This window comes from Doryrhamphus excisus, chromosome 3, assembly GCF_030265055.1.
Source record: "Doryrhamphus excisus isolate RoL2022-K1 chromosome 3, RoL_Dexc_1.0, whole genome shotgun sequence".
NCBI classification, from domain to species: Eukaryota; Metazoa; Chordata; class Actinopteri; order Syngnathiformes; family Syngnathidae; genus Doryrhamphus; species Doryrhamphus excisus.
The window spans coordinates 19103693-19128402 of record NC_080468.1 but is presented as its reverse complement, the minus strand read 5'-3'; the positions used below and the strand labels follow the sequence as shown (position 1 = coordinate 19128402).

The 24710-nt window shown below is 40.3% G+C and overlaps 1 protein-coding gene across 15 annotated transcripts in view; it reads left to right on the top strand.

The window, feature by feature from the left end:
• LOC131126458 (pleckstrin homology domain-containing family A member 5-like) overlaps positions 1–24710 on the top strand; it is an 81203-nt gene that overhangs the window by 40611 nt on the left and 15882 nt on the right. For 8 of the 15 annotated variants that reach the window (XM_058069013.1, XM_058069001.1, XM_058069008.1 and 5 more), the window contains 14 exons: positions 158–314; positions 2049–2153; positions 2477–2549; positions 6745–6845; positions 7301–7416; positions 8100–9116; positions 11983–12269; positions 13719–13951; positions 14114–14197; positions 16988–17107; positions 20013–20066; positions 22269–22349; positions 24015–24071; positions 24152–24232. In XM_058069013.1, coding sequence (XP_057924996.1) covers positions 158–314; positions 2049–2153; positions 2477–2549; positions 6745–6845; positions 7301–7416; positions 8100–9116; positions 11983–12269; positions 13719–13951; positions 14114–14197; positions 16988–17107; positions 20013–20066; positions 22269–22349; positions 24015–24071; positions 24152–24232 — 2566 coding nt within the window. Of the gene's footprint in view, positions 1–157; positions 315–2048; positions 2154–2476; positions 2550–6744; positions 6846–7300; positions 7417–8099; positions 9117–11982; positions 12270–13718; positions 13952–14113; positions 14198–16987; positions 17108–20012; positions 20067–22268; positions 22350–24014; positions 24072–24151; positions 24233–24710 lie in introns of those variants that run through there. The other 7 variants (XM_058069011.1, XM_058069006.1, XM_058069002.1 and 4 more) reach the window with 7 other exon arrangements.

Genomic DNA, 24710 nt, shown 5'->3' with positions numbered 1-24710 from the left:
TTGGCAAATATTCCATGTGGGAATGTGTTACTGAAGGTTCCACATCGAACAATGTGATTATGGAATGGGTAAAATGTACAATTTCCTCACTAGTACTCACCATGTTTTCTATATTGGTCAAATGTTGTGTTTCTCTATGTCTCTTACATTGTGGCAGGACAGCTCCAAAGACGGAGCAGGAAAACGGCGCTAGTAAGAAGGACCGCCCCATGAGCACCATGAGCGAAGCGTCCAACTACACGGGCGGCTCAGACAACAGCACCTTTGCTGAGAGCCCTGCCGCCACTGTGACCATCTCTTCTTCGTTCACACGGGTCAGTATGGCTTTTGAACGCGCGGCCATATTGAATTGAGGTGATAGAAGGGATGTATCCATCTATTTCAATGAAATGCAATGCTAAAATCAATACAATTATTATTATATGTGAATTTTACTTGGAAATTAAAAAATTAAGAGGACTGCAAGGTGCAAATGGTCTTTGGTGAAATATCTAGCTTTTGAAATATCTAGCTAACTATATATTTACATATTTAGATGGAGAAAAAAATATTGAATTATAGAATATTTCTGGGCGGCACGGTGGTCTAGGGGTTAGCGCACAGACCTCACAGCTAGGAGACCAGCGTTCAATTCCACCCTCGGGCATCTCTGTGTGGAGTTTGCATGTTCTCCCCGTGCATGCGTGGGTTTTCTCCGGGTACTCCGGTTTCCTCCCACATTCCAAAAACATGCTAGGTTAATTGGCTAGCTCCAAATTGTCCATAGGTATAAATGTGAGTGTGAATGGTTGTTTGTCTATATGTGCCCTGGGATTGGCTGGCGACCAGTCCAGGGTGTACCCCGCCTTACGCCCGAAGACAGCTGGGATAGGCTCCAGCACCCCCCGCTACCCTCGTGAGGAAAAGCTGTAGAAAATGAATGAATGAATGAACAATATTTCTATAATATTTTGATTTTATTTTAGATTAAAGATCTATTGGCCATTATAGTTATGGAATATTAATTTTGGGTGTAAAAAAACAATTGAGAGAAATATACTGGCCTGTATAATTTTTAGTCCACCAGGAATTGTGAGTTTTTAATAATTACCTATTTGTGGGGCCCCTGGCAGTCAGGGGTTCTTGGAACTTTCCCCCCATATATTTCCCCCACAATATATTCATGAATTAATTACATTTTTACATTGTAAAAAAATAATCTATGCTATCCCTGACATATATTTGTGGAGAAACTTTATAATGCTTTAAATTAATGGTTAATGTAGTTTTTACAATAACTCTTCAGTACATATTGGATGAAAAGATATGTCCAACCTGCAGTTTTCTACTGCAATTAAAATCAGTTTCCGCACCGTCATGAATAAATGATGTTGTATTTCTGCATACACTCGCTAAACATCACATGTACAGTATTTCTGTATTCATGAGATGGCATTATGTATAAACCAGTTTGAATGGACCCAGCTTTGTGTATTGCAGGGAAAATGTGGTGGGAAAAAAAACGTAAAATTACAATATATAGCATGAATTCAAATGCATTGCCTTCAGTTGAAAATGCTTGTATCTGAGTAAATAATGACGAAGTACGCCATAGAAAATGTATTCCTTATACAGTGGGGTTGGAAGAAAGACCAATATGTATTTTGCATGGAAAATTACACTTTGTTTTAAATGTTGATCAGATACAATATAAACTATAAGATACGAGCAGTCCTGATTTCTAATGGTATGTTTGCAATCACAATCAAATGTAAAACTAATTGACAGAATGTAATAAATAAATAAATAATAAATTCAGAAAAACATAAAATAAAAATACAATTTTAAAAAGTTATTATTTTCTGTAATTTCCAGTGTGTAAGCCGCTACTTATTTCTCAGTCTTTGAACCCTGTGGCTTGTACAGCTAAAAAACTACATTTCCCATGATGCTCTACAGTCTTGTACCTGAGGTCCTTTGACAGCTCTTTGGTCTTGCCCATTGTGTTGGAGATGTTTGAATGGAATAGACTCTATACATGGGTTTGATATATTTCTCTATTTCAACAGCCCTCCAGGTCTTCCAAAAAGGTTCACAACTTTGGCAAGAGGTCCAACTCCATCAAGAGGAACCCCAACGCCCCAGTAGTCAAAAGCAACTGGCTTTACAAGCAGGTAAGGCAGCGTTTAGCACGCTGTTATGATGAGGACTAATTATATTTAGAGATTTACTGCCGTGTAGCGGGACCTTCAAAATCAAACACAAGAATTTTCGGGACAGTAAATGACCTTCATCATCTCCTTGACAAGTATTAAGAAGCATAAAAGCATGAACTGAGTCTTACAATAAGTTCTATACTCATGCCTGGGAGTCTATTCATATGAAGATTAAACACATAATCTGTGAGATTATCTATCATCTGTGAGATGTGAGAGATGTATAAGAGAGAGAGAATGATTGTCTGTTAATGATGACCTCCCCCCCCCGCCCCCCCCAGGACAGTACAGGCATGAAGCTGTGGAAGAAGAGGTGGTTTGTTCTCTCGGACATGTGCCTTTTCTACTACCGAGGTAAGCAGACACAAAGCAATGCATACAGCTGATGGATAACTAATTCATTTCCTAATGCATACAGAGTTCCTCATGCAGATCAAGGCAGCTTTTGACATATCAAATCAAATCAAATCAACTTTATTTGTAGAGCACTTTTCCTGCAAGGAGATGCGACACAAAGTGCTTTCCAGAATTAAAACAATTACCACAATTAAAAAGGAAAACAATGAAGAAAAAAGAAAGCCCCTCCTTCCCACCCTCCATACTAGACCCACACACACACACACGCAAGCACACAATCACCCACATTAGGGAGACATGGCATGGTACTGAGGAACAAGGAAACGCCACCTTTGGGGCCGTCCACACTGGGAGAAGCTGCAGGCCGTGCCATCGGAGGACCAGCACCCGGGCCCTCCGACTCCGTTAGACGGGCGGACCCCCACATTAAAAGGGAGGAACCCCCCAGCCGGCCGTGTCGAAGGGACCCAAGGATGGCACCCCCTCAGCATACCCAAACAGCCCCCAGTGTGGAGGACCCCCCTGAGGAAACACTGGAGCTGGAGCTAAAAACTAAGACCATAAAATAGGACTAAAAGATAAAACATAACACTGGAGTTAAAAACTGAAGATTAAGAGCATAAAATAGGACTAACAAGATAAAAACAAAACACTGAAGTTAAAAGGTGAAGAATAAGAACATAAAATAGGACTAAAAGGATGAAAACATAATAAAAGCTTAACAATATTAGTTAAAAGCCTGATTAAAAAGGTGCGTCTTTAATCTTCTTTTAAAAATATCAACAGTCTCCACAGTCCTGAGGCTCTCCGGCAGGCTGTTCCACAGGTGGGGGCCATAGTGGCTAAATGCTGCCTCACCGTGGGTTTTTGTTCTGGGTTTTGGTTTCGCTAAAAGGCCAGTGCCGGAGGACCGCAGGGACCGCGGGGGTTGATATGGTAAAAGCAGATCAGATAAATAAGAAGGGGCAAAGCCGTTAAGACATTTAAAAACCAGTAAGAGAATCTTAAAATCGATCCTGAAGCGGACGGGGAGCCAATGCAGCGACTTTAAAACCGGTGTAATGTGCTCCCGCCCTCTGGTCCTCGTCAGCACACGTGCGGCTGAGTTCTGTAATAATTGGAGATTTAAAATACTTTTTTTGGGAAGACCAGAGAGCAGGGCATTACAGTAATCTAAACGACAGGATATAAAAGCATGCATTAGCACCTCCGTGCTGGCCTGAGAGAGAAACGGGCGGACTCTGGCTATGTTCTTAAGGTGATAAAAACCTATTTTTGTTATATTTTTAATATGTGGGATAAAATTTAGCTCAGAGTCAAAAATCACGCCCAAATTTTTGACAGAGTCGGCTAGTTTAATATCCTGTAATTTTGGTAAAAGTTTCTCTCTCTGGCCTTCAGGACCTATGACTAAAACCTCAGTTTTGTCCTGGTTGAGCTGCAGGAAATTCTCTGCCATCCATGACTTAATGTCTACAATGCAGTTAAAAAGGGCATCAAGTGGCCCTGAGTCATCAGGAGACACGGCGATGTATAGCTGTGTATCATCAGCATAACTATGGAAGCTGATGCCGTGCCTCCTGATCACGTCCCCAAGGGGAAGCATGTACAGATTAAAAAGGAGTGGACCTAAGATTGAGCCTTGAGGAACCCCACATTCAATTTCATGGGTTCCTGAGGAACATGTATCCATACTTACATAAAAACATCGGCCTGTGAGATAAGAACAAAACCAGTTAAGAACAGTACCAGAGAGGCCGACCAGGTATCTAAGTCTATTTAATAAAATGTGATGGTCCACTGTATCAAAAGCAGAGCTTAGATCCAGTAGAACCAAGACTGTGAGGTTCTTGTTATCCAAATTCCACCTGATGTCGTTTAAAATCTTTACAAGTGCTGTCTCGGTACTGTGGTTCCTCCTAAAGCCAGACTGATGTTTCTCTAAAATGCTATTTCTGTTTAAAAAGTCATTAAGTTGGTAAAAAACCAGTTTTTCTAAAATTTTACTTAAAAACGGCAAGTTGGATACGGGTCGGTAATTATTAAGATTGTTGGGATCTAAATTGCTCTTCTTCAGAAGGGGCTTCACCACCGCCGTTTTGAAGGCGGTGGGGAAGACACCCGTCTGAAGAGAGCAATTCAAGATGTTTAAAAACTGCTCCTCAAAGAATCCATAAAGTGATTTTAAAAGTGATGTGGGAATTGGATCTAAAAGGCAGGTTGTTGGGCTTACTTGGGAGAAAACTCGACCAAGTGTCCTTGCATCAACCAGGGCAAAACTCTCCAGTCTCTCCTCAGGCAAGGACAACAGTCCAGGTGTGGTAACAGAAAAAACTTTCTGGGGTAACAGGCAGGATCTGATGTCCTTGATTTTAGTTCTGAAGTGGTCTGCAAAGTTTTCACAAAGATCGTCTGTTGGTGTCTTAAAAACTTTATTAAAATTTGTGCCTGTTAAAATATTAAAGGTGGAGAAGAGGAACCGGGGATTGTTTTTATGGTTGGAAATGAGTTGTGAGAAATGGGAAATTCGTGCCTTTTTTACTGTATTATTGTAGGTTTTGAGTTGTTGACATAAAATCTCGTAATGAACTGTCAATTTAGTTTTTCTCCATCTTCTCTCAGCACTCCTGCATTTTCTTTTCAGTTTATTGATCTCATCGTTATTTCTCCACGGGGGTGTAGGTTTCCTTTTTATTGTTTTTGTTACAAGTGGAGCTACTGAGTCCAGAGTTGACTTCAGTTTACTGTTAAAATTATCAACGATAAAATCACAAGGTGCAGGTAAAATTTCAGCAGGAGTGCTCTGTAAAATCTCAATAAAATTTGCAGCCACTTCAGAAGTTAGATAGCGTCTCCTCACTGTTCTCACCGGGGCCTCCTCCTGGTTAAAACTGGTGATGCTAAAAAATACACAGTAGTGGTCGGACATAGCCAGGTCAACAACAGAGGACACACCGATGGACAGGCCATGGGTTATGACCAGGTCCAGGGTGTGTCCTCTGTTGTGAGTTGGCTGTGTGACGTGCTGCTTAAAATCAAGACAATTTAAAAGGTTTAAAAACTCTCTGGATATTGGATCCGAGGTGTCATCAACATGTAGATTAAAATCACCAGATAATAAAATCCTGTTATAAGAAGTGTGAATGATTGATAAAAATTCCGAGAATTCACTAATAAAAGAACTAGAGTGATGGGGTGGTCTGTATACAGTGACACAAAGAATCGGAGGGCTGCTAAAAGTAAAGGCATGGTGCTCAAATGACTTGTAACTGTTAAAATACACTCCATTTGAGGTCAGTGAGTCATTTGTGATGGATGCCGTCCCACCTCCTCTTTTACCCTCTCTAGTAGAATATAAAAAATTAAAATTTGGTGGGCAGGCCTCAGTGAGAACAACGGATGCGTCAGTACCAAGCCATGTCTCAGTTAAAAGAAGACAGTCTAACTTATTATCTAAAATCATATCATTCATTAAAAAGGTTCTATTTAAAAGAGAGCGGACATTAAAAAGTGCTACATTGATGGTGACAGGTGGCTTGTTGATCATGGAGGTGGGGTATGGGTGTCTATTGAGTGGTCGGAGGTTATGAGGGTTCACAGGGTGAGTATGGCGGTGTCTGATGTGTCGATATAGTGTAATGATTACTGGAATGGAAGTAGTGTTGATGTAAGTTTGAGGTCCAAGTCCAGTATTATGTGTATGGTAGTCAGAGGTGGAACTGAGTGAATAGGAGCATGGACCTGGGGGACATAAACAATACATGCAAACAAGTTGATGTCCAATTGATACTATATGAAAACCATAATACAATGTATTTTTCTTTTTACTTTACGCTAATAATATGTAGTAATAATGTTACGTTTTGACAGGATTATTGTGATTGATTGATTATTGGGGTTGTGGTTTGCAGCGGCCTTCAGCTATATTGGTCAAACGTTTGCATGCAATCATCGTATTCTATTGCACTCTTTTAATTGTATCATCATTATTATTATTATTTTAAACTTTTTCTCATGTTTTAACTGTGTATTAACGAATTAATGTTGTATTTTAATGTATCTTTTACTCTGTTTACTTGCTTTTATTCAACTGCATTCTTCTGTAATGTGTCTTGAGTATTTTGAAAAGCGCTATACAAATAAAATGTATTATTATTATTATTATTGTTATTATCATTATTATATGTTGCAGATGAAAAGGAAGACAGCATCCTGGGCAGTATCCTGCTGCCTAGCTTTCACATCTCCATGCTGTCGGTGGATGACCACATCAGCAGGAAATATGCTTTTAAGGTGAATGAACTATGACTGTGAAATAATTCAATTATTATTGATTATTATTGATTATTAACCTGGGGCATCTTAACTCATTTGATGTATTTCCAAGTGCTCAAAAGTACAAAGGAGGAGTTGGTTCATGATGTCAATGGAGTTAGGAGCACAGTCACCAAGAAAAGCATTAGGCAGAGATATGATCCCAACAACCCTGACGACGATCATTTACTTAATGTCATATTATTTTTTTTTACAAAAAACAATAAACCCGTTCTAAAAAAATATACCAATCATATCTTTGTAAGGGGGTAAACGTACGTGTCCTGTGATTGACTCCAACTCTCACCCAAAGTCAGCTGGGTTAGGCTCCATCTTGCCTGACAGGATAATCAAAATAAAATGAACAATGGTGTGTAGACATCATGATGGTGGTGGTACTTCAAATGACTCCATGTTCTCTCTTTATCCGACAGGCCACCCACCCCAATATGAGGACGTACTATTTCTGCAGCGACACGGCCAAAGAAATGGAGTCCTGGATGAAAGTCATGACAGATGCGGCCCTTGTCCACAGTGAACCCGTCAAAAGGTGGGTCATCATCATGGAACCAGAAATGATATACAGCTATATTTGGATTATTTGGAGTATCCCTGTGTACATGTCTTAATTTGACAAGAGATTATTGACATGCAAGACCACCAGGGGCGTCACTAGGTTCTGAGGATGGGGGGGCTTAGCCCCCTGGAGATGCACAGGATATGAATGAATGTAGTAGACATTCAAAAAAAAAAATTTTTAAATCTAAAAAACAAATAATAAACAAGAACCGGGATATAACTTTTCCACTTTTGGACAGATTTAGTAGACATACTAATTTTTTTTTAATTTGCACAACCATTCTGTCCAGTGTTATTATTATATTATATTATTATATAATTAATTACCCTATTATTATTACTATCATTATTATTATGCTGATTATTACTACTACTAGTAGGCTAGTATTAGCCTGCTTATTGGCTTGCTTATTTTGCCTTATTATATGACATTTGTCAGATTTTTTTTTTGTAAAAAAAAAAAATTATTTAGGACTGAAGCCCCCCAAAGTAGGCCTAATGACGCCACCGAATGGCACCCTACCATCCTAGATGTGAAATGTTGTACAATATTTGAAAAGAAGCCACGTGAGACCCAGCGTAACTCGCCCGCTTTGTTTGAGCTTTGTTTCGTTTTTTTTCCCCAACTTCTTTTTGTTGTACTTGTCTCCTTAGGTTGAACAAGATGAAAGTAGATCAGCGAGCGCCTCAGGAGATGAACAACATACTGAACAACAGAGTCTTTCGTCGACCTGAGATTGACAACAATGAACGAAATCGGGAGCCTGTTCATCAACACTCCTTCTCGCGGGCGGATGACAAAGCGCTAAAAGACGCAGATAAACCCCACAACCAGAAGGAGCGAGAGGGCTACACATTGCAGAACGACAGGGACCGGTGTTGCTTAAAGCAGGACGGCTACGTGCTGCACAAGGATGCTGACAAGTATCTCCTCCACAAGGGAGGTGAAAGACACTTGGTGCGAAAGGATGGAGACAAGTACTCGGTTCAGAAAGTGGATGAAAAATACACAGTGACACCAACCGACGAACAATATACTCACACTAAAGTTGGTGATAAATATTTTGTCTCCAAAGACGGAGAGAAATACACGCTGCAAAAAGGGGGAGACCGCCCCAACCTTATGAAAGAAACGCCCAAGTACGTCCCTCAAAAGGAAGTGAGGAGACAGCTTTCATTGAGGGAGACGCCAAATAAATATGGTACATTACAAATTGTGGACAAGTACGGCACTTTGAAGGAAGTTCGGAAGTATAGTACACTACGAGAAGGGGATAAATACGCTACCCTTCGAGACTTGGAAAAGTATGCCACGCTTCGCCATGGGGATAAATACTGTTTTCAGCAAGATCCCACGGCAGAAATGTCTCGCACGACGAGACTCAAGCTGCAGCCAGCTCAGGCAGCTGCCATCGCGGCGGCTGTGTCGGCGTCCCGCCAAGGCCACCAGGCCAACCTCACGACACCCAAACCCGCACACATCAATGGATCAGGGTCAGGGGATCATAATACGAGCGACTGCAGCCTGGGAGCGGAACACGGAAGCCAGGTTACAGTCCAACCAAGTCCAGTTCAGGAACTGGAGAGGTTGTCTAGAAGCAACTCCATTCACCAAGTGGAGCACTTGGCGCGGATACACCGGGCGAGAGGTTCGGAAGAGGACACCAGAAGGTGAGCTTGATTTTGTATCCTTAAGCGCTTCTAATTCTGGAATTAGAAAAGTTATCAAAAGTTGTATCCAAAGTAAATATGAAGCTATCCTTCAACCTTTTAGATTTGAGGCATGGCTTTGAGCTCTTTTGAAAGAAGATATTTTTTCTCCTTAATAGTAAAAAAACATTGGTCTACATCAGGGGTGGGCAAACTTTTTGACTCGCGGGCCGCTTTGAGTTAACAAAATTGTCTCGGGGGGGGGGGGCAGAATATATATTTAATACGCACTATTTTACGCTTATAATTCTGACAGTCCGCATTGGAATTATTAGTCTAATTTTATCTGTAAAAGTGTCGTACTATCAGTTGTATGTTCTCATGTCACTTTTTTCAGGAGCTTTAAACATCAGATCACAGCAAATTACGAAATTGAATTTTACAGTTTTTTTTTCTGAATCATACATCCGACTTGACTTATGTTGCCGGCTGTTTTATGGTAAAATTTGAAATATTTAGAAGCAGTTGATGTTTGCTAAATAATCACTAATAAATACAATAAATCACTATATTGACAGTTACTATGGTACCCATTATGTCATTGTATGGTCATATCACCTTGTACTTCGGTACGTGACAAAAAAAACTAAAAAAAAAAAAACCTTAAACCATATTAGGAAAGCAGGAAGTGATCAAATTATTATGTCATTGTAGGGTAACATCACCTCGTACTTCGGTACGAGGTACATTATTAAAAAAAAACAAAAAAAAAACCTTAAACTGTATTATGGAAAGCAGGAAGTGAACAAATGTAACAGTTAGTGATTGTAAAAGTACCAGATGGAGGAGTAGGATTTAATAAGCTTTGCTTCTTCCTACTCCTTTTGGACATGTGGAACTGGGAACTGATTATGGGATGCACTCAATTGGAATCTGATGCATGTTCAAATGAAATATAACCATTACCATTACTATAGAAAGCAACTGGCGGGCCGGATTCAACCGCTTAGTGGGCCGCAGTTTGCCCACCCTTGGTCTACATTGTACATTAGCAACCATTTCAATATTTGGATGCTTGATGAGGTCTTTTGGCTACTTGTTTTTTTTTAAGATGTCTGTGAAACTCTGATTGACAGATTGTTTTTCCAGCCATTGTTCAGGGATCTGCGTGCAGCTGGTGCAGAATGCTGCTGCCAGGCTGTTAACACAGTCCAGTAAATACTGTCACATAACTCCTTCCCTCGCTTGGAAATATATATTTTTACAGTATATATATACAGACATCCCTTGCTTATCATGGCTACCTGGTTAGTGAATGTCCACAAAGTTAGATCCCCTAATTTATAAAACAGATATTTCTGTGGTTAGAACAAAGAGAACCCATTTACAACCTTTATTAGAGCCCTCTAGAGACGAACTAGCACCCCTATAGTCTCCTTTACGCTCATATTATTAGTGTATCAGACTTAATAAGACTGACCTCCTCCGTGGGGGGTGGCGTGACTCAGCTGGTAGAGATGTCGTCTCCCAAACACAAGGTTGTGGGTTCGATCCGCCGTCCCCCAATCATGTCAAAGTACCCTTGGGCAAGATACTGAGCCCCCAGTTGCTCCTGGTGCTAACAATGTCAGTTAAGTTAAAGACCATTTAAGTAAGCTGTTTAAGACTAAGACTTGTGCTTTTGTGCGTTGGTATAAATGTGTTCCCGGGGGGGGGGGGGGTGGCAGGCGGAGCTTGGCGTGGGTGACTGCAGCAACAGTAGTCCATGTTTTGCTAACTGCATTTTGTTGCCCTGTACCAGTGACATGAGCAATAACAATAAAGTTGAATCTGATCTAATGTTTTATTAGGGATTATTGTGCCTGTTATGAGATCATTCAAACCTGCAATAAAAGACTGTTGACATTACTGACATCTAGTATTTTACACATAAAATGATCCAATTATACATGTCCTGAATGCCTTATATGTATTTTAGTTCATTTATGTTTGAAAATGTTTCATTTATACGTGAAATGTATAACTTCAATATAATATCTTTTGGTTAATAGGCCATATTCAACCACAAGACAGCATGATTTATTTATGAGTATATTCTTGTAAAACAGTATTTGATACCCTGCTGATTTTTACCCCCTTAAAAAGATGAACAATACAGAACATTTATGGTGTGTTTGTTGTAACAGAGACCAAAAAAAGGTGAGGTATTTGGATTTTATTGATACGACTGGCAACATAAATTGTCCTTTATTAACGAAGCAGATCTCCGCTCGAATGATGCGGTCGTTGTCTTTATGCTGTTTTGTCGTTAAATAGAGGCGTAATATTTGAACAGAAGAAAAATACCAAGCGTTTCAGTAAATATTCTTTGGTGAGCGACCCAACTCAGCTGGCGAGTTACTGTTCGCACCCGAGCTGCTGGTTGAAGACCCCTGTTTTAGCAAGATAATGATGATTCAATGCTTTACTACTACGACTCATCTGCTGCTCCTCTGAAAGGTTTAAATGCCGTTCTGCTTCTTCACTCTGTTAAATTCCTTTCCTTCTTTTGACCTTTCTGACCAGAGTAAAAACTAAAAGCTTTTTGTGTCACCACAAAAGTGCATCTCAGTTGGGAGCGCTGATGTTTTATGGCCATTAAGTCATCTTACAGAGTAACACAGGAGTAGTGCAGCATCCCCATCGATCAATCGCTAAGTGTTCTGTGCCAGAGGAGCATTGCCAGTTTGGCAGGGTGCATGAGATGAAGCACTAATATTAATAAAACAATGAAGTAGTTAAACGTATATAAGTTATTGTTATGCACGTTTTTGAGTACAACCTGACAGCAATCCTAACAGTAACAATTTCCTGTTGCCTTTTTTTGTTGTTATTGTTGACTTCACAGCATTACATCCTACCAGACCTTACCCAGAAACATGCCTAGCCACCGTGCTCAGCTCGTTCCCAGATACCCAGAGGGCTACCGCACACTACCCCGCAACAGCATGATAAGGCCCGACAGTATCTGCAGTGCAGCAGGCTCCGTGTACGACCGAGCTCTTCGACCCGCGTCCACAAGCGCTGTCACCACGGCGGAGAAGAGGAGATCGATGAGAGACGACACCATGTGGCAGCTCTATGAGTGGCAACAGAGGCAGGCCTTCTCCAGGCAAAGCCTGGCTCAACCAACAGGTATAGATACCACGGGGTAACAACAAGTCAATGAGACTCTAACATTTAGTATCATATTTCAGTATTGAACAAAGCTAAATTTGTTCTCAATCAGAAATCACTCCACACTCTTTATTGCTCTCTGGTTCTACCATATCGTACTTATTGTGTGGAAATATGGGCTAATAACTATAAAAGCAATATTCACTGGCTTAAATGTACTGCAAAAAAGGCCAGTAAGGATAATTCATAATGCCGCCTACAGAGAATATACTAACTCCTTATTTCTAAAATCACAAATACTTCAACTTGCTGATATAGTTCATCTTCAAACAGCTGAAATAATGCATAAGGCTAAAAATTAGCAATTAGCTAAAAATGTCATCCAATACTTCTCTACAAGAGAGGAGAAATATGATCTCAGGGAAGTACATTTGAAACACTTCTATGCTAGGGACTACGTTATGCTAGCCATAGCATTTCAGTATGTGGAATCAAACTATGGAATGGATTGAGTAAGGAAATCAAACAATGCACAACGATGAGCCAATTCAAGAAACAAGGTACATTATAAAAAAAAGCCTTAAACTGTATTATGGAAAGCAGGAAGTGAACAAATGTAACAGTTAGTGATCGTAAAAGTACCAGATGGAGGGGTAGGATTTAATAAGCTTTGCTTCTTCCTACTCCTTTTGGACATGTGGAACTGGGAACTGATTATGGGATGCACTCAATTGGAATCTGATGCATGTTCAAATGAAATTAAACCATTACCATTACCATTACCATTACCATTTAGTACGTTTACATGCAGTCAAATCATTCGCAATAACCTGGTTGGTTCATATTTATTTAATAAACCCTGAATAATACCTTTGGGGCGGCACGGTGGTCTAGGGGTTAGCGCACAGACCTCACAGCTAGGAGACCAGGGTTCAATTCCACCCTCGGCCATCTCTGTGTGGAGTTTGCATGTTCTCCCCGTGCATGCGTGGGTTTTCTCCGGGTACTCCGGTTTCCTCCCACATCCCAAAAACATGCTAGGTTAATTGGCCACTCCAAATTGTCCATAGGTATGAATGTGAGTGTGAATGGTTGTTTGTCTATATGTGCCCTGGGATTGGCTGGCGACCAGTCTAGGGTGTACCCCGCCTCTCGCCCAAAGACAGCTGGGATAGGCTAGCACCCCCCGCGACCCTCGTGAGGAAAAGCGGTAGAAAATGAATGAATGAATAATACCTTTGGGTTACTGTGGGCATATCTTAATTTGTGTTCATCGCATATTCCATTTAAAAGGAATCTTGTGTCTTTGGCAGGAACTACTTGTAAAAATGGCAACCATGTTTTGCGATCAACTATGACAGCATGTACTTTAGTTTTTTTTATCATCCTAGTATTTTCAATTAGTGTTCACCAAAAAGTGCAACATGTTATCGCTGTCTCTTTTGCTTGTTTTCTTTTTTGCCTCAGGTCATTATGGCACCCTTGCCAGCACAAAGACAATGGCCAACATATCAGAACATGCCCCCGTACACTCCATTCCTCCCTCACCATCCCATGGATCATTGGCCCTCTACAACACCCTCCCCACTTCCTGCCAGCAAAGCGTTCCCAACAGCAACAGCTCCCTCTCGGAGGCACCGTCACCCGTCGTAAGAGAAGATGGGACCCTTGATCGCCGGCATCGGACACACCTAGCCAAGGTAGAGAGGTAGAGGGCAGGACATGGGCCTGGTGCATTTGACAAAAAAGCTGTTATGATTCATTGACTTTGATTGACAAATCTTGAGTTAAAAGTGAAACAGTGAGTACATGTTGTGCTTTTCTCACACACACACATATATATATATATTTCTCTCCTTTAGTTTGGAAGCACACTAGATCGCCGACTCGTTGCAGCCGGTGTTTCTTCTCAGCCCATTACTCCTCAGTCATTACAAGGCAAGACGGTGAGTGTGACAGCATTTTCACAGACACGCTTCTTGCATTTGGCTTTTGCAGCTCGCTATTGACTTGCGTCTATTGTTCCCCATCTATTGTGTCTATTATTTCACCTCCTTTATAAAAATCGCTGCATCATCAGAGATCCAGCATTCGTTGACCTTTGCTTTTAACGCAAATCCAACAAAAGTCTAAAATCGCAAATACTTCAACTTGCTGATATAGTTCATCTTCAAACAGCTAAAATAATGCATAAGGCTAAAAATGTCATCCAATATGGAGAAATATGATCTCAGGGAAGAAGTACATTTGAAACACTTCTATGCTAGGACTATGTTATGCTAGCCATAGCATTTCAGTATGTGGAATCAAACTATGGAATGGATTGAGTAAGGGAATCAAACAATGCACAACGATGAGCCAATTCAAGAAACAATACAAGCAGTTGATGTTTGCTAAATACAAGGATGAAGAGTCTTGAACCAGTCATGATGTGCTATATATATCACTATATTGACACGCACTATGGTACACATTATGGCATTGGATGCTCATATCACCGAGTACTTCGGTACGAGGTACATTATTAAAAAAAAAAAAAAAAAAAAACCTTAAACTGTATTATGGAAAGCAGGAAGTGAACAAATGTAACAGTTACTGATTGTAAAAGTACCAGATGGAGGGGTAGGATTTAATAAGCTTTGCTTCTTCCTACTCCTTTTGGACATGTGGAACTGGGAACTGATTATGGGATGCATTCAATTGTAATCTGATGCATGTTCAAATGAAATAAAACCATTACCATTACCATTACCATTACCAAAAGAGATTCTGAGATGAGCCAACTGTGTGCGCTTTGACACAGTGACAGGACATCCCTATTTTTGCAGTTTGCGGTAGCATCACACAGGCAGGACCATGCATGTGTGCAACTGGCGTATGGAGATTTACAATGGATGTTTTCTTATCACTGTGTGAAATTTTGCTGCGTGAAAGACTTATGACTCCATACCAGGGGTGGGCAATCTTTTTTTTACTCATAGGCCACAATCGTTTTTAAATAAAAGAAATAAAACCCAGAATGTACATGAAGAAACGGCTTTGGATTTACAGTTTGAACTATAAAGTATAAAACATCAAGGAGTAGTTGAGCTTTTTTTGGTACTAGGATTCAGATGATTTCCTACCTCCTTAAATCAGCCGTATATCGACCTACAGCCAAAATGTGGTGGAACAGGAAAAAACACACAAGTCATCTGACAAAATAGAAGTTTATCATGTAAGGCTTGCTTTGTCGTCCCTTTTCCTCACACAGGCTCGCACTCCTTTGTAAACAAACACCCACTCTGCTTTGTATCAGTGTCTCATCTTCTCAGAACTGCTGTGACGCAACTGGGATTACCATAAATAATCATAATGTACATGACTGGAAAGTGCAGAGCAGAATGTTGGAATTACGGTTCATTTACGATATTTTTGAGATAGCATTGCCGATCTCAGTTAGCTTTCACCCCGGTTAGCGTGTTTTCTGGTAAATGTCGAGAATTTACACCACAATTTTGCATGCATGGTCCGATTAGTGCATCTTGTGTTGTTAACACTGCATGAGTCCAACTGTTTCCTTCCTTGTTTATTAGCTAGCAACCGGAAGCTAGCTAAGTTACGTCGCCGGTATATGATGTCATCATCGGTTGACTCTTAAAGACGCTAACATAAAATACATTTTTATTGTTTTACATGCTTAAAACAATTCTGAACGAACATTGAAGGTCACTTTTATCTTCATTGAAGACGTGACTGTTCCCAAAGATACTATGTTGCAGCAAGATCAACCTTCCTGTTTTGTCACGTCAAAAATCTTCAATTTTCAACGAAGGTAAAAATAACCTTAAATGTTCATTTATCCCTTTCATTAATCATGTTATATGTATTTCAAATTGTTTTGTGTATGTAAAACTATGATTGTAACTACAAAAAAATGGGTTTTGTGTTTACATTTTTGGCTTTCTGGAGCGGATTAATTGGATTTATATTATTTCTTATGGGAAAAATTTGGTTAGGTTAAGGCCCCTTTTGGTTCGATAGACCTTCTGGAACAAAATAATGATGCTAACCAAGGTTCTACTGTACACTGTATTTTTATTTTTGTTTTATATATATATATATATATATATATATATATATATATATATATATATATATATATATATATATATATATATATATATATATATATATATATATATATATATATATATATACAGGAATATCTATTTTTTTCTTATTATTTCAAATATATAAAAGCGGAAAAAGTTTGGACACCCCTGGTCTATACAGTTTTTGGCTTGTTTACAGGTCAGTCGTTACATGCCAGTTTGCATGTGGATCATTGATGTCATTGCAAAGTTTACCCATCTCGCCTATTAACATGTTGAGAACCCCTTCAGCAGCTCAACCATCAGACCTGTTACTTTAGCCGTGGGCCATTTATGTCTTCAAGAACCCCACCAAAGCCTTGTCTTTGATTTGCAGTCATCACATATCTCATCTATAATTTACAGCCTAAAATGTGTCCCGGGTCTTTTCCACTTGGCTTACCTCGCTCGGGTGCAACTGAACTTGCATACGTCTTCTGCGGGTGCTGGTTTAAATGCAGCATTGTGTAAAGGCTTGTTGGGCTGTCAATCAGTGTTGAGGCGGTTTCTTTCTATTACGTCTGTGAGTCATCAGTGACTTCATTGTAGCAGTTTTTTTTTTTTTTTTTTTTACACTCCTCCACCGTGTGATGCTATATCCAGCCTGAGGAACTCACACTGATGCTGATCAAGCTTCGGCGGCAGCAGGCAGAGCTCAACAGCCTGCGGGAGCACACGGTAGCCCAGCTCATGGCCCTGGGCATGGAGGGGCCCAACCCCAAGGTCAGCGCTGCGTGTATGCATATACAGTTGTGCTCCAAATGATTTCCCTCATTGTCAATTCTACATGTTTGCAAAGTTTACAAACTTGCTATAGCAATTTTAATTGTTCAGCGCATCAAATATTATTACAGCGTCAAAATATATACTGTTGAAAGTTTGTACATTTTGCAAATGAATGTAATTTACAATGGGATATTATATATTATGAGTGCTGTGTGTGTGTGCATGTACAACCATTGCTGCAGATATTGTATTCTATGTTGATACGTCAACGTATGTATCAACGGTAGCATGTGTCTGAAGGTAGCTGATCCAAAGGAAATTGAATTTGGTGACAGTTTTAGTTCATTTTTTGGACAAATTGACTTTAGACTCATTTGCAACTGCTCCAAAAATTGTAGTGCAGTTCATTTTTTCCCCATTAAAAAATAAAGTAAAATAAATAAGTCTAATTATGTTAATTGCTATAGTAAAATTTAGATTAATACAGCCAGCTTACTTTGCACTGAACAGGAAGTCACTGCATGCATATTTTAATGTTGCGTCACCATACAGTAGACACCGCTTAATGATAACAATGAAACTAACAATACTAAAACACGTGTACTTAGGGATAGGATTGGTGTGACACCAAAATCAGTTTCACATTAAAAGCATTGCATCGGTTACCAATGTGTTGGATATTGGTGTGTTTTTTCATGTGTGTGTGTACATGTGCATGTATGTGCCAGAGCTTGATGATACTGCGTCTTGGCAGTTATAAGCCAGGACACTGCGGCTACGTCAGAGTAGATGCATCAAACATCAAACTTTGTTTTGTTGTTTATCGCCACCATCGCTCTTCGCACTCTCTGACATCTGGTGTGAAGCGTTCAGTTGCCTTGTCTGTATTATTTAGTATTACATGTTAGCCTATTTTATTATGTATGGACAAAGTGTGAGATATTGCACTGCAGAATTTCATCTGGGGAAATTGCTGCAAACAATGACTTGGCATGCTAACAGTATGCATGTTGTAAAATTGTTCACTCTTCTGACCTATAAATGTTGTATTCTCGTGTTCAACAATGTCAAAGCATCAGATAATGAGGTTTGAGCATTTGGAAGTGAGCCCTGAAAGACGCTTTGGATGGTTTTGCTAACACCAGGTTCCACTGACGTCCGCTGATGCAGATTGCCTGCACTCAGTAAACACAGTCCAGGATTAGACCCAGCAGGGGGGGGGATAAGACCGCCTGAGAGATGGGTCTTGGTCCTGCTGATTCTGACAATTCACCAAAATATTTGTCGACTGTCATCGAAGTGTCAGCTTCCCAGTGTGACGTGGTCCTCATTGTCTGTGCTTCCGAGGCGTGGCCTGGTATATCTTAAATATCGTTGTAGTGTTAATTTAATCTGGAATATAGTACTGAAGTACAAGTAAGAACACATACTTACTTAACGACTTGCTTAGCGTGACGGCCGACACTTCCTCCTCTCTCTCTCGGTCCCCAGCAAGCCTTGCCAACCATGACTGCCAATGCGGTCTTTGACTTATCAGCTTGCGTGAGGAACGATAGCGTCAAATAATACTTTTCCTACTTTACTCGAATGAATGTACCGTGGAAGGAGCCACCAAATGTCGTGTTTTCGACATCTCCTGTCAACCCTCTTGAGATCGCTTAGCACAGGGGTGCTCACACTTTTTCAGCATGGGAGCTACTTTTAAAATGACCGAGTCAAAATGATCTACCCACTACAAAAATGCAAAACATCTATTTATTTTCAAATGTATTGAGGATTATTTGTACGTACAATGTATGTTGATGTACCTTACATAACCAAATGAGCCAATGTTGCAAAACACACATAATTAACTATTAACATTTTTTGTAATTACCTGAGTTTACTTTGATGACTTGCACTGAATTGAACCAGCCAGGGATGCATAGTCCGGACAGTAGCTGCTGATAGCCAGCCTCAAGCACACTTCCAAATGTTTATCAGTCATGGATAATATCCGTATCATAATATCCGTATAATATTCCATATCCGTATGGAAGTGATATGTTTTTTGCCTTTTTACTTGGTCCAGTTTTTGCCTTTTTACTTGGTCCAGCTCCTTCACTCATTTTAGTGACCATAAACTTTAGCGAGGGCTTTAAAATCTCGCAATTCGCCGACTAGCTTAGCACTTGTTGTTTACGCATGAGCGGTGACCTAAAGGTCAAAATTCAGGTGTCATCTGACTGGTTGTCCTGTATGTCAATCAAGTAACGGGGATGGATGATAGGCTGACATCGTAAGTTCTGCTGCACTTAGAGACGTTGTTTGATTTGATTGGTCGCCCGAAGGGCAACATTCAGTTGTCATCTGAATGGCTGCCCTGTATGTCAATCAAGTGACGGCATTGATGCTGGGATGATATTTTTTTAATGTCACGCCGCGATCGACCAGCGATCGACCAGCGATCGACCAGTACCACCTCCGCGATCGACCGGTATCTCGCGATCGACTTAATGAGCACCCCTGGCTTAGCACATATTAACCTATAAGTGATCGCTTTTAGCATTTTAATGTACAAAACACATAAAAGTGGCTCCCACATTCTTCAATAGTGCTGTAGGCGTCCCGTCTGGGAAAAAGTTTGGCCCTCCCTGAGACTCCAGCCACCACAAAGAATTGCACTGTGGTACAAGCATTACTCTGCTCAATACAAAATGTTGTCACATGCTCATCCTCAGTTCCTGCAGCGTAGACTAGTTAGAACAACAGAAACATCTACCATGTTACGTCATTGCCTAATACAAACCTCTCTTTGTTCATCAGTTTTTCCCCTTGGTAACTTTAGTCGAATCTTTAACCGCCTTTTACCAAACAGCCTTGCTTTCTGCCTCTTTTCCTCATTTTCCTGCTGCACCTGTAGACTGATGTTCTTTCTCACCATCTTCAGAGGAACCTTGTTTACCTCCAAAACCAGGTGAGGACCCCCTCCACCTGTGTACTTTGTGCTTCCTGTTGCCAAAGATCCTATAAATACGTATGCACAGAATGATATTCCTTAAGTGAAGATTGGGGTTTTTAGGCGTGGTAGCATGTCTCTATAATCAACAGCACCATCCCTACACTGGTCACTATTGACTATTTCCACTGGTAAAACCAGGGAATACCAGGTACTACAAGATTCATTTTGCAGTATCAGTGGACATAGACAACTCATGGTAACTGTTTGATCGAGGTGATTTGACGGTATCATGGCATTGTGACGACAAATTAAAGTTAATGAAGTTAGCTTACCTTGTTGCTATGCTATAGCCCTTGATTCCGCAGTATCATAATCCAGTCTTCACTTTGCCTTCCTGTCTTCTTTCTGGGGAACAATAGCCACACACCAAGCGGTAAATACTATACAGGAGATATTGCAAATTTCGGTATCGATACGATATCATTCAATGGTTTTGTGATTTTGCCGTATTACCGTCTATTACCGTAGAAACTACAAATTCGTTCATTTTGCCTTTTGAAATAACCAAAATTAGCAGGTTTGTGAAAGGTACTTTTCTTTATTTTTCTCAAGCTGCTGTGCCTCCCCTGAAATGTACTGGTTCTTGTCAGGGGAGGCCCTCCTCATGCTTTTGAGAACCCCTGATTTAATACACCTGTTATGAAGAGATTGGGGTAAGGTAAGAAAAGTTGGGGAAAATAATGTAGAATAATATAATACCTTCCTTTTTTTATAAAGAGTCATTATTTCCTCTACCAAAGGAGCTTTCATAAGAAGACAACCTATAAATGTAATGGAAAGTGAAAGAGACCACCAAATCCCTCATTGCTTTTCGCTGGGTATCTTTGATTAGATTCTGTTGTATTATCAAAGATCTCAATTTTGCCAAGAATGGCACATCCAGAAAGACAAACCCCCACAGGGAAGCTATGGGTAAGAATGACTTTCCACACTTTCTGCATTCCTGTTGAGAGGATAATGATGTTTATGCATTGTGGATGTCTTGCAGTGCAGCTTTCTCTTCGCAGGTCCTTTGGAAAATTTCCATTGTCACAGACACTGCTGCTTTCGAGAAATTGGCTGTGATCTTGGAGCTTTTTTTTTTTTTGGTGTATGTTTGCTAGAAAGCATTTTTAATCTTCTCGAGAAACATCATGAGTGGTTGTTCGGAAGCTGAGTACCTAACTGCAGAGTACATACATGTACTGTAGAACCTGTTTTAGTCAAGCCTGAAAAAACATCGGAAATGACCAGTTCAAGTCCTGGTTGACAGTGTTCATCTCATTACTAAAAATTGTGAACTTTTGTGGACATAAAATTTGAGATCCAACGTGGTAATAGGATATTTGAAGAGAACACAATTCAAATGATGTCAGTCATTTTGAAAGACTTCCCAACCCAAGCATTCTACTGTGGTTTTCATAGATAGAGGTGTAGGTTATCGCTTTGGCCAAGCACACAAAATGCACAGGCAGCGGTTGGTTTGGACATCCGCTTATGTCCAAGTCAGTCAGCCACTCCGAAGGCCGTTGACATAAGTGAGTACCAGTGTATGTAATGTACTCCCGTATAAGGGAAAACACATTTTAGATTAAAACCCGAAACCTAAAAGAGCTCAGTTGGTAGTGAGACAAAAATTCAGCATCAACTCTTGTGTCATTGAGGCGGTCAGGGCGCAGCGTAAAGAGTTTGGGTTTTGGGTTATTCAACTGTTGATCCATGAATCCAGCTTTAGGGGCTGTCCACACAGAACTGTTTTCAGGTCAAAAGTATTTTTGGCCTTCTGGGTGCCCTTATACTGTACGTTATTTTCTGGAAACGGCTTCCTGAATGGGAAAATCTGAAAAAGCCGACCTGTCGTTGTGGTGTAGACAAGCAAACCTCATCTTTCTGAAAACCATGACATCAAGACTCTTGATTTCTTCTTCTATAGTTTTGATGTCACTTGGTTCTGTTCACAACGCCACAGGTTCAGGATTTACAAATCCGGCCCAGTATGGTCACAATATTTTTTCAACCTGCCAAAAATCCCTCCCAGGAGTGTTCCCGTGTGGACAGGGCCTTATTGCCACATTGTAATCAATCAATCAATATCGTCTGTATTTCTTCAACCACAACCTGTATCAGGTTTAACCGCTTTACACCACTTTACCCTGTTTCTCCTTTACACTGCGCTAGAAAAAAGAGAACGAACCTCTTATCTTCATGATTCACACTATGATCGAGAACTCGGCACCAAGGCCGCAACTCTACCAGCAAGTAAGATTCCAGGCGGAATTGTGGCTTGAGTCACACTGTTCAGTCGGTCAATTTGGGATACCCGATGATTCAAGAATTGTTGTGTCTATTTTGTCCTGAATGAGAAGTTCCAGGCAGTTGACTCAAGCCAGACAATTTGCCTTTGTACTGTAGAGATTCCCTTCAACATCACTTTCTGTTTCTCCATTTTGGATGTGGTCAGTCGTCACCCAGAGAGAGACCTCATAGACCTCACCATAGCATTGTTTATTGTGTTGTTATGCGTATGAACATGGCTTATAGTCCCATGCTCTATTAGTCATGAACTTCCCGTCTCACCATCCACATCAGCACTGTTCAATGTCTCCAGCATTTCACATTCATATTATTTCGATATTGATTTTGGTATTGATCTGATACCATGACTTTTGGTCTATGACTTTTAGTCACCCTTCCTTTTGAGTCTTGTGATTACTCCTGCATGAGCAAGTGGACTCTGGGCTTTGACTTTTTTGGAGTCTTTCAGTTTATTTACATTACCATGGTTGCTGGTTATCATTACCATCATGTACCCCCGTTACCTGTACAGGTGCTCGTGCATGAGCAAACCTTTCTTGAGTGCTTGAGCGATGCTCATCGGAATTTTCGGAGTCAAACTAGCCCAAGTCAAGGATTCACAAAAAGGTCTATTTGTTGCCTTTTATCAAGCAGAGCGCCATGTACTCTGTATCTGTAGTAGTCATTGTAGGAGCTATTTATTGGTGTGTTCCTAGGTTTCTGATATCTGTTGATTTATTTTTTGTTGTTGTTGTTTTGTTTGGATTACTTGATAATATTTTCTTGTTAGTTATTTATTTATTTGTTTATCTATCATATTTTGTTGGGGTTAATTAGTAGTTAATTTCTGGGTTTATTTCATTGGATAACACCCTGGGCACCTGCAATATATTTAGGTAGGCAGTGCTCACAGGACCAGCATGCACCGGGGTGGGCCTATGGTTTTTGTACCAGCGCAAGAGAGGCAACAGGAAAAGGCCCTTGTTCCTTTTTTGTTTGTTTGTTTTGCTTGCTCGGTAATAAAAGGAAAGAAGAAGAAACGGAACAAGATTGTTTGGACAATGACTCTTTTGCCTGCGTAAAACAAAACCCATGGTGCATCAGTGGCCTTTTGATTATAAGTTACGTTTATTATTTTAGTGAAGGACAAATAGCCACTACAGTCATTATAATATGGGAAATGCTGCAATAAATCATTATTTTACTTCTCTGTGGACTTATCTTTACCATGCCACTGTCTTTTCTATCACTTATTTTTATCATTTGTGGGGGAATCGCAATCGCATCGTCCAGTTTTCATCATCATATACAGTATCTCACAAATGTGAGTACACCCCTGACATTTCAGTAATTCAGACAATACTATCGAAGAGACACCAAGGGTAGATTTGGACATGTCCACTGTGGAGGTGAACTCATGGACTATTTGGACTATTTTCATAGCGCAATAGTCAATCGATATGGCTTTCCAAGATGTACACTGACTACTCTTAAGTGATATAACATGCTGTGATGAAGTGGTTACTCAAATGTGAGGGGCGTACTGTTGGAATGTACTTGAAAGGACAAGCTATCCGCCTTTCATTTTGTCATCTGTTGTCCTTCCTGACACTTTCTTTTTTTTTCCAGGTCAGTCCAGATGAATACAAAGACGGTTCCTTCGTCCAACACAGAGAGGACATAGATGTAAGTCAAATGCCCTTCACTTCTCGGAACATGTTCCAAGAAGTCATTGCTAATTGGTGTACTATGATTCTGTGTGACAGGCCAAACTAAGCAGATTATGTGAGCAGGACAAAGCAGTGAGGATGCAAGAGGAGAAACTACATCAACTACATCGAGAAAAGGTAGAGCTGCGTCTGTGTCTTCTTGGGCAGGGAGGACTTTCATTATTAATGCAGACCTGCCGATATGTATGGATTTGTCGTACTCGGCATGCAATTTAACTCATGCATGCTTTTACTGGTCGCTATTTTGTAGCATTTTGCTGGTTTCGAGTTTGGTCTGTACAGTACCGTTAAATATCAAATTGGGGGTGGCCCTCAGTGCTGACATGATCGAAAATAATTGAGAAGCACTGTATTGAAGTACTGTATAGTACTAGTGGCTGACTCATTAAAGTCATTCATGCAGATACAATACAGATTGTACTCGTTGTACTTTGTCAATCCAATTGTTGTTTTCATTTGGAAGAACTTTTCCTCGCTTCAACCACATTTCATGCCGTGCACCATGCATGATTTTACAAGCAGATGTTTTTTATTACCAATCCTTTTGTATACATGACAATGTGTGCTAGTATTCTCCCAGAAGTAGTTATTTTCA